The 10,397-nt window shown below is 41.3% G+C and overlaps 2 protein-coding genes across 2 annotated transcripts in view; one reads left to right on the top strand and one right to left on the bottom strand.

The window, feature by feature from the left end:
* Positions 1-5,186: 5,186 nt before the first annotated feature.
* LOC105451509 (protein DENND6A) lies at positions 5,187-9,789 on the bottom strand. Its single transcript, XM_011692000.1, has 10 exons — positions 9,709-9,789; positions 9,199-9,580; positions 8,794-9,127; positions 8,385-8,657; positions 8,104-8,289; positions 7,767-8,014; positions 7,138-7,328; positions 6,806-7,074; positions 6,515-6,727; positions 5,187-6,422 (listed from the first exon to the last, which is right to left on the bottom strand). Exons 3-10 carry the CDS (start codon positions 8,944-8,946, stop codon positions 6,222-6,224), a joined length of 1,734 nt encoding a protein of 577 aa, XP_011690302.1. The 5' UTR covers positions 8,947-9,127; positions 9,199-9,580; positions 9,709-9,789; the 3' UTR covers positions 5,187-6,221.
* Positions 9,790-10,197: 408 nt separating this feature from the next.
* The window catches only part of LOC105451510, a 1,804-nt gene continuing 1,604 nt past the window's right edge, over positions 10,198-10,397 (top strand). Inside the window, exon 1 of the mRNA XM_011692001.1 lies at positions 10,198-10,290. The gene's annotated coding sequence lies outside the window, so the exon portion shown is untranslated. The remainder of the gene's footprint in view (positions 10,291-10,397) is intronic.

Genomic DNA, 10,397 nt, shown 5'->3' with positions numbered 1-10,397 from the left:
ATTTATTGTTATTTTGATATTTTATTATTATAGATACATGCGTGTATATTATTATTTGAATTTTATTAAAAGTCATTTCCAGTTTTATCATCATAAGCTAACTATTGGGAATTGGGACATTTATATCGACGGTCGAGAAAAATTAAAAGTTAAAATTAGTCGATAATAATGTGTATCTTCAATCCTCAGACACTCTCTCTCTTTCTCTCTCAATCACTCGTATTTTATTAGATCGAATGTAAATAAACTGTTTTTTTTATCAAGTTCTTAAGTAAAATTGGAAAGCTAAAAGAAAATTAAAAAATTTCTCCGTGAGAAGCAGTAGAATACTCAAAGTTCTGCACATTTTGTTTTTACTTTGCGGAAAATCCATATATCCATCAATTCGGTTCAATGATATAAATTATAACCTATTACACCGGCGGATCGGCCTTTTACATAACAGGTTTAATATGAAATTTTTTAGCACATATCTCTTCGTCATATTTTGTATGTATGTACTGATCATATATATGTGTATATATATGTATGTGTATGTATACAAACCACACACACATACAAACACACACACACACACACCACCTTTCTTTGACAAGTACACACTTGAAAAAAAGAAATATTTGCCAACAAGGTGACATATACATGGCAATATTTAGACAATAATACCTATAGAGACTGATAGAGATTAGAGATCAGTGTTGTATGGAAAGTTAGCGAAGTCGGAACTACCTTCAATATGTGCGAGTGTTTTAATAATCTATTTCATATAAGTTATTAATATAAATAATAATATAACAGGCAAATTGTTTAGTGCAGACAATTGTAAATATTATAATTAGTATTGAGATAAAATCGAGCTTTTGTTCTTTAGAGAGAGAGAGAGAGAGAGAGAGAGAGAGAGAGAGAGAGAGAGAGAGAGAGAGAGAGCGATTTAAATTTCTTTCGATAGATAATCGATTGCACCTCTCTTCCATTCGTTGCATGGAGAATTCGTGCTATTTCAAGGATGGCAATCTCTCATTCGTCGTCGTGCATTGACACGAAAACGTAGAAATTCAGCCATTGAGATCGATAGAATTTCCTTTCGCGTCCGTACCGGCTTCTTTACATGTGGAGAACCTACGAGAATAGTTCGCGTTTTATTTTGGCCCGTCCCACACGTCTGGCGCTTCGCATGAACCCCCCGATAAAATGGAATGGAATATACGCGAAACCGCCCCCTGTTCGTCGCGTATATAAGGAGGGCGTATGTAGTTGCGGGAGGGGGCGCGTCTCAAAAGAATTCCTTTTACTTCGATCCATCGTCGATCTCCTGAGGGAAAGAAAACGCGAATATAAAGACGACGCGAGATTACTTTGAGGCTCGGCTCGTCCTCCCGAGAAGAAGGCATATCGGGATAAAACGTAAGGATACAAACCGGAAACCGTATGAAAAGTATTTCCGACACACGCGGGAAATCACATTGCCGTAACGGCAAATGTGGGTGTAAAAATCGTAACTGTACAAAGGACAAAAGCGTGAGAAATAGAAACGTGGTAGAGAGTCTCTCCCCGTCGTTCCTTTCGTTTCTTTTTATTTTTTTTTTATAATTTCTCGAAAAGAAAGGGCATTCTTCTTTACGATCCTCGAGCACGATGAACACGATGATGGTCCTCTTTCTTCTCCGTTACCGCCGTTTTACAGCTTGGTGATTGGAGGAGAAAGACTCTCTCGCGCATTCATACGATTATTGCATTTTCGTATGAATCTTTCATGCTTTTATCTCCGAACTGCGGAATGCACATCCCGAGAGAAAGCAGGATGCTGGAGAAAATATGATGAATTAATTAACACCACAAAGCTTATACGTCAATTATCGGGCGCGTCTTGCCCGAGTAATATTGATTATAACGATAAATGTCTTCAAAGAGTTATGTGATATTAAAGTAAAATTATATAATTTGAGGCGTGATCGCCGATACGGAGATACACGGAACCGCTCTTCATCGTGATCGAAGGATCGACGGGTTTTTCAAGATAAATTTATACACTGCCGTGTGCCGAAGGACACCGTTTCGAGCGCGGATCGACCGATTGCCGCGGCCGGTGGCGCATTTTTCTTCGAGCCCGGGCCACCGTCGATAAAATTAACTCGTTCTCCGAACAATTGTTGGAAAAACTGTTTCTCGTTTTAAATATATTAAAAGGACTCCTAATGAGGAGAGCTCGCATGTAAAGGTCTGCGCTTCGAAGCGCAGATGCGCCGCTGATCGCCGTCCTTTTTTTTGCGGCGCTTTTTTCGTTGTTGATTACCAGCAATTATTAGCCGATCGAGAAGCGATATACAGTCTACGAAGGCGTGCCGTAGATAAGGAGCTGGTTCGACCCGATGAATAATATTTGCAATTTAACGAACTCGCCGTGCGCGGAATAATCTACGACTGCGGAAAGACACTAGATTTAGCGATGTCTTTTGTTCAGCCTCTGTACGTTTCCGGCGAAATCCGTAGGTATAAGATGCGAGGATGTTGTCGACGACGACGACGATGACGACGACGACGACGACGACGACGACAATGGCGATGATGTTGAGAGAAGAGTGTGTCGTTTTTAAGTTCGTTCTTGTCGATCGTGGAAGTGTTACGTTATGCATTGTTTGTATTGTGTCAAAGTGAATTATACGCTGTAAGAATGACATGTTCGCGTTGTCTGTACGGACGAAATATCGTAATAATAATAAATCATTGCATTGACAAAAACTCCAAATGGAGCACATACTGCGCTGTTTCATTTGTAACTCGTAAAACACGCCGGCGAGAGGAATGAGGTTTTATTTCTTTTTTTTTTCTCTCTCTCTTTCATTTTCGATCGCACACGTCCCCGGACGGTCGCGCCGCGGCGCAACATTTTGGTTTCCGGTGCAACCTTTGTTCTCGGTGCGACATACCGTCCAATCGAATCCTCTGCCAACGGAAGAAACGGGAGGAAAAAACAGTTGACCTTCGCAGACGGAGAGGGATTCTTGCGACAATAAAAATCTCGCGCGTTAAGCGAAACTGTGGTTTTACCGAAAAAAAAAAAAATATATATATATATATATTAATATTGATAAATTATACACAAAATAGCGCACACCCCTCGCACGCGAAGAGTACGACTGCTTTGTATCGGGATATCTTCTCCGTGCAGACAAACGGGTCTGTGGCTCGCGATCAGATCTAGCAAGAAGAATCTGTCGCGTTCGTATGTTAACGTACAGCGTCGAGTGATGCAATGACGAGATCATTATCGTGATGCCAATGGCACGAATGTGATAACAAACACAGAATACGCAAGACGTGAGAATACGCGAAAAGTCGAACAAACAAGTCAGATCGAATCGTACGGGTGTAGGCAACTGGATTTATAGTGGGGAGAAGCGAACGTGGACCCACGAGTTTAATTACTATTCTTACACGGTTGTTCTATTACTTACGTCTAATTACCTGCAATAAAGCCTTGTCGGATGAACTTTGCGCTGAATAAAATGTCGTCGTGTATTTTTATCGTACATCTAAATGCTCTAAATGCGGGTCGTCTAACTGACGATTTTTATCACGAAAACGGCATTAAAATTAAGTAGAACGGAACGTTACGCGTCTATCGCTAAATGTATATGCCGAAGATAAAGTATTTGCGTTCTCACAATCGCGGAAACTACCTGCAGAGCGATAAGAATGGCGTTCCGTACAGAGGCGGATCTTTGCGCATTAGATTCTTTGTAGATCCCTCAGAATGATCCCTCCCTGTCCTCCCGCTATAAATCCCGAGAAGTAATGAACCGCAGTCGAGGCCAAGGGGCAAGCCGGCCGGCATTTGCGTTTTTCCCGTCAGAGACGTTCGTTTTGCGCCGTTGCGCGTCGAGTCCGGGTTTTCGGTCAATTTATACACCACACCGACTTTTCTACCCCCTCCTTCCTTTCGAGTAGCCACCCCTACCCCCCCGGGGGTGAAAGGATGAGCACCGCGGTAATGCGACGAGAGACCCCCCCGTTTCTCCAGAAACCGCGCGACGAGCGGGGCTATACGGATATGTATTAATTAATATCAATACTTCTCTCACACGACTCGAGAAAAAGTCCGGCCGCGACCGCGCGAGTCCTCCTCGAAGAGAAACAAGCAAAAAAAACGCTGCTTCATCCGCGTTCATCTTTTCCCAAAAAAAAAAAAAAAGAAGCTCGTTGTAAAGTAATTCCATTCGTGTTTTTAGTCGATAGGCGAAGTCTTGTAAGATTTACTTAAGGAGGCGCAATTCACCCAGGCCTAAAAGTCTGTCGAAGTAATGCAAAGGCGATAATCGCATTTATCCGCTCTCTTTATTATTATTATACGCGGGTTCTCGAGGGAGCCCCTCCCCCGTTCCTCCCTCTCGAATCCTTCGACTGTACAAATATAAAAAAATCGCGAGAAAAAGAATTTCCCATCTCTTCCTCCCCCCCCTTCACATACCGGCCGAAGTGAGATAAAAAAAAGCGCGAGATTTACATGACGTTAAAATTTTCCGCGCGCAAAAAACGTCGTCCTAATACCTTCCGCGAAAGCGACAGGAGATAAACGCGATGGCCAGAAATCGAGGTGTACTTCGGCAGAATAATAAAATGAACTCTGTGAATTAATTGTGTAATAAAGCTATCCTACGGTACTGTGCATTCACACTCGTAAAAAATATAAAAAAAAAAAAGAAAATGAACATACACCCGACACCTATATATACATATATGTATATGTATACATGTATACATATGGATAAATATATATATATGTATATATTTGTCACACACCTGCGATAAATATATACATATATATGTGTGTTGTTGAGACTCTATTGAAAGTATGATAATATATTATGGATATTATAATGAGAAGATATTATAATGACATTAAGATAAAAACTATTGAAAAAAAATTATTAATGTAATTGGGAGAATGTAACAATAAAAAAAGTCGTAAGAAATAAAATAAAATAAACTATTACCTCTTATAAGTTAATGTTTCTTCTACCCTACGCACATCTCGTTTCCAGCTGCAATTACCTAATTACAGAATACCGTCCTAGTAAAATATAATTAAAGGCCTCCACGGAAAAGATATTAAAATTCCATTATAATACTTACATCGAGTCACTTATATATAAATGTAGATATAAATATATTAAATCGATATTTTATATATATTAAAATAAATTTTTATTATATACGCATCGTTTGTACCAATATTTACAGATCTAAAAAAATGTATGTACAATTGCTTAACATTTCAATCTCTTCACATTCCACTTGAGTTGAAATTCATGCTTATTTCCATGAGATTACCATTATCGCTCATTGTCCCGAGAGTAGAGTATTTTATCGGTACTTGATAACAAAAAAAGATCGCTGCATGTATAAAATCATTGATCGGAATGACTTGGTCGAGTAGAGGATGGAAGCTATTGAGTTGGCATTGTGAAGAAAATCAAATTGCACTGTGTGATCAGTCAAGCTTAATAGAGCGAGATAAGATCACAAATTGACGAAATACCATATACCGAGTATAAAAGCGTTGAAGTACTTAGCCCTTTGAGTATCGTGGGTGCATATTACGCAATTTTTTTTTAAACAATTTAGCTTCATGAAATTCATGTACATAAATAAATTTATATATATAAATAAATATAAATAAGTAATATCATATAAGTTTGAGACAAGTATTTTAGTAAATCAACCTATATATCGCGAATAATTTTTCGACATAATTATCTTATTCGATAAGCACGAAAAACAACACAGAGTTTGTTCATCATCAGCTGGGTTCCAGCCACAGTAGAACTCAGCACTCAGCTCCGTACTCAAAGGGTTAAGTGATACGCTTAAACACGTATAAGATAATGTTTCCACGATTAATTTGTCTATACATATATATAAACATTGGATTTACTTCATCAACCCGTCTGCGGCGAGTATTTTGAGCTGCAGGTTAAAATACGTATAACAGCATCCTCTCTTTTAATGAAATGTTCATCGTATACTCAAATATACTATAACTGCGTTGACACTCTTTCGTTCGTTTACATTATACAAATGGAAAGGGAGTGGAGCATCTTTAAATTATCTTATTACATATTACGTCTTTTTTTTTTAGTTGACTTAAAAATACGATACCCGGCTCTTAGAAATAAATATAATCGCTAGCGAGTTTTGTAGTTAATAACGTACTCGTACTGTCAAGATTCGTGTCTTAAGATTACCTTCAAATCGTCCGGCAACACATGCGTAATATCGTTTATTCTCTCCCGCAGTCTCTCCCTTACCGAGTTATCGATTGGTACGTCATCGATGCAGCTTCTCTCCAACTTCTGGCGAATTCTGAGAATCATATCGACCACTTCCACCTCTTGCTTCCCCTGCACCCACGTCTTCAAATCCTGTCCATGATTATTGCATTGATGAGAAGAGCTTATAATAGAAACGCGCGTATTGGAATCTTGCAGATGCAAAAGAAAATCAATATTCATACCGCCTGCGATAATTTCTCCAACTGTTTAACTTGCAACTGTTGACTCAGCTCCATGTACCTTGCGTGGAACCATCCGGAGAAGTTCGGCGATCGAAAGAATCGTTTGTACAGCCCTACCCAATCTCCTTTTATGCCTGTAGTTAATTGGGGACCGGAGCTACTTAAGCTAGCTAGGAAGTCATCTGGATTGAACATTTGTGGTGTAGGAGTTGCCTGACAAAAAAAAGGGGGTTGTCTCGTTACGTGAACTGATTCTACAAATCATTGATCGCTGGTAACCGATTTGCACACCTTGAAGGGTGATATGTTCTTTTGCAGTGGCATGAGGGTCGCGATGTATCTCTCGAGGGGAATCATGAAGCTCTCCGTTAGCTCTATTAGGTGACGTTTCAACAGCAAGGTCTGCACCTCGCCCGGCCGTTTCGTCTGAATGCCCCTGAACAAATTCTTCAGTATAGTCTTGTCCTTCTGCAGGAAAGGTTTGTACTGTGTGTAAACGCCCGGCTTCGAGTCCAGCACCTTCAGATTTTCAGATCTCTTGATTTTGTATTTCTGATCTTCTGAAATATCAAATCCTGAGCACGTGCCGTACACCAACCATTAAGAGCGCCATTAGCACTTACCGCTGTTGTTGCCGTTGCTTATCCGAATGATGTGCGGCCAGTGTTGCAGCGTCTTCGCGAAGAACGGATTTGTCACGCCGAGGATCACAGCAGGCGGCGCCGGCGAGTCGGTCGTGTACTCCTTGAATTCCGAATCGTGAATGGTGAAATACGGGCGGTGATCGGCGCAATACTTCAACGGTGCGATCATGCTGGAGAGAACGTTTTCCGGTTATACATAAACGTATTGTGGATATACAGGATGTCCCGAAATTTGCGTATCAAAATACCACAGCAAGAAAGTCTTTCGAAAAATTAAGTAAAAAAGTTACTTGTAAATTTGTATTTTTTTAAGCAGTAGTTTTTGAGATGTAAAAATTTAAATTTAGCCAATTATAGATTACGGTTAAACGGAAACGTGTCCGTGAGTAGCGCGTCGATAGTGTGTTAATGTTCGCGAACTTCACACGCGCGTAATCTGACAATTGACCAAATTTAAACTTTTACATCTCAAGAACTGCACTGCTTAAAACAAAAATTTACAAACAACTTTTTTAACTTAATTTTTCGAAGACTCTTGCTACGATCTTTTTCGCGAATTTCGAGACACGCTGTATATAACAAGTCTCTCAGACGTCTCGGGCACTTACGCTATGAGCGCTTGAACCATCTCGGAGCATGTGGTCGGCGAGCCTGCCATCACAACGATTGGCTCGCTGAGGATCACCAGTTCCCACAGTAAATGCACGTAACTGACAACGCTGGCCAGACTCCGGAACATGTCGCCTTCGTAGGCTGATGTCAGTATCAGTCTTCGCGTCGAGTGCACGTTCGGGGTGTGCTCCATGGCGGCGATCGACGGAACAGCGGCTTTGTAATTTTGATTCGGGATGTACGTCTGAAATAATCGTATCTCTTGATACACAGAGAGAACGCACATGTTTTATATACACGCGTCGACTTGTGTAACTTTTAAGTCTAGCTTACCTGGAATAGCACCCCGATAAGAGGTAAGTGAACCATCTGGCCTGGAACTGGAGGTGGCCAGTGATCGATCTGGTGCACCACGGCTTCCATAAGCGCTGTTCCCGCCTCGAAAAATTCCGGCGCGATTAAAGCACATAATTCACCGAACAGATTGACAAATGGCAGTTTCGTAATTATGACGACACTCTGGAGAGACAGAAAAGCGGGATATTAATTGCGATTAATTGCGAATTAAATTAAATTGAATTGCAGCCCAAATTTGTCAAATTGTTGACACACACCTTTTGAAAGTATCCCCTCGGCAACGACTTATCCTTCACTTGTCGAAAGTATACGTATCCCCAGTAATAATCTCTATCAGTTTGTAGAAAAGAAGGTGATTTCCTGTCGTATTCCTTGAGAGCATTGGTTTCTTGCACCATTTTACTGCTTTGCCTTATTCTTACGTGATACTGAGTATCTCCCATGCATCCAGAATTGGAGTCGGGGAAGGCTAAGTAACAGACATTGGATCTCTCTTGCTCCGATAATTTGACATGACTTGGATAAATTGCCTGTCGCACACGAAAAAAAAATCATTTGCAATATCTATAAAGTAAGACTAGCACATTTCGCTGTACTTTATTAATTAAATGTATATTAAAAAAAAAAGAAGATAATTTTCTAGATGCAACAATTTTCTGATCGCACCTCTATAGCTTGACCCAACTCGAGATCGAAGGTAACGATGCATATACAATGCACCCAGTTGCTGAAACGTTCCCATTTTCCGTACGCCACCTTATCCTTCATAGTAGTTTCAGTTTCCAGTCCTTTACTTGTTGAGCAGGAAGGAACTGACATTGTTCTCTCTTCTATTTTATCTATTCCCTAACTAATCCAGTCACTTGTCTCATATACTAACTACGTGTGTCATTCATCATTGTGCAACATGATTATCTTCAGCTGCATGACACTCGCACCGGCACTTGGCTTAACAATTATATGTCATGTTACAATAGATCGCATAAAGATTCCGAATGAGCTGAAATACATAAAATCTCATCTCAATATTATAGCAATCTTAAATAAATCTGCGACAATCCATTGACTCACCGCTGTAGATATATATATATTTGCATATATTACACGCTGTATGCATCAACTATATATATAAATCTCTTCTAGTTCTCCGCACTAACGTTCAAACATCCTCTACGACTACGGCTAGTCTTGAAAAATTCTGTACCCTGTTTGGCGATGTGTGTCCGAAGGAAAAAAATCAAATTCGCATGTACGGTCCCCCCTCCCCCCTGGTACTCCAGGAGCGAGAGTATGTATCGCCTTCTCCGCTTGCTTGGAGGCCGAGTCAGAGGCTGGTCCAGCCAGGAGTAGACACGCTCAACGCCACGCGACGGGTGCGTCTACTTGCGTCGATGCGCTTGGCCGTGCACATGCCGAGGCCCCCATATGTTTCCCGTCTCCGGACGACGACGATCTGCCGAACAGACAACAACACCAGTCGAGCTCGCGTATGTATAATCGACGCCGGGGCTGACCGGAGCCGTCCGAGGGAGCGTGACAGCTGTGCCACCTTGACATTCGCGACGCACACGCGACACTCACCCCCGCCTCGTCGAGGAGAGTCTTCATAGCTCGTTTGGATACCCAGATGTTTATAACCTCCGTTACGGCGATCCGCGGGGCGCTCAGAGAATCAGCCTCATACCTCGCGCTTCTCCGCCCTGAGGAGCTACCACAGTCCTCTGCGACGAGTTGCTATCATCGCGCGTCTGAACTGTCTCTTGGCCTGTTCACGGTACGGTTCTCTCTCTCGGCGAATCCCGAGTAGTCCCAACGGGCGAGTCTCGACCAGTCTCGACCAGCGAATTCGACGGGCATGCAGTGACGGGAGTCACGGCGGGAGAAACAGCGAGAACGGGGAGGGTTAGGTGCCTCTCGATTCTGAGAGCAGCGCTACCTGAGAAAGTGGTCCAGAAAAGCAATTTGTGGCTGCCGAGGATCACTGGGATCCACAGATTTCTCTTCGCTTCGTGGAGTTTTGCGAAAAAAAAAAATATACACGCATGTATATTTATGTAAATTTTTGTGAAAGCTTTGACACTTTCATAACCTCGCGTATTCGACCACGACGAGCACGCTGCGCGAGTCATATGGCAAGATGAGTGTGTGCGAAATGCATCATTCGTAAGTTTCTTACAAAACCATGTAAATAGCTTATTGATTATTGTATTTATTATATTATATATCTGTTTAATATTCTATATATATATATATATATATATATATATATA

This window comes from Wasmannia auropunctata, unplaced genomic scaffold (assembly GCF_000956235.1).
Source record: "Wasmannia auropunctata unplaced genomic scaffold, wasmannia.A_1.0 LD336050.1, whole genome shotgun sequence".
Lineage (NCBI taxonomy): Eukaryota > Metazoa > Arthropoda > Insecta > Hymenoptera > Formicidae > Wasmannia > Wasmannia auropunctata.
This window is presented reverse-complemented; position numbering and strand designations above follow the sequence as displayed.

Coding starts and splice junctions, on each gene's coding strand:
- LOC105451509 (XM_011692000.1), bottom strand. CDS start 8,946: ATGTCAGTTCCTTCCTGCTCAACAAGTAAAGGACTGGAAACTGAAACT. Junction 8,290..8,384: donor CGAGGGGATACTTTCAAAAG/GTGTGTGTCAAC, acceptor CTGTCTCTCCAG/AGTGTCGTCATAATTACGAA. Junction 6,728..6,805: donor AGAACATATCACCCTTCAAG/GTGTGCAAATCG, acceptor TTTTTTTGTCAG/GCAACTCCTACACCACAAAT.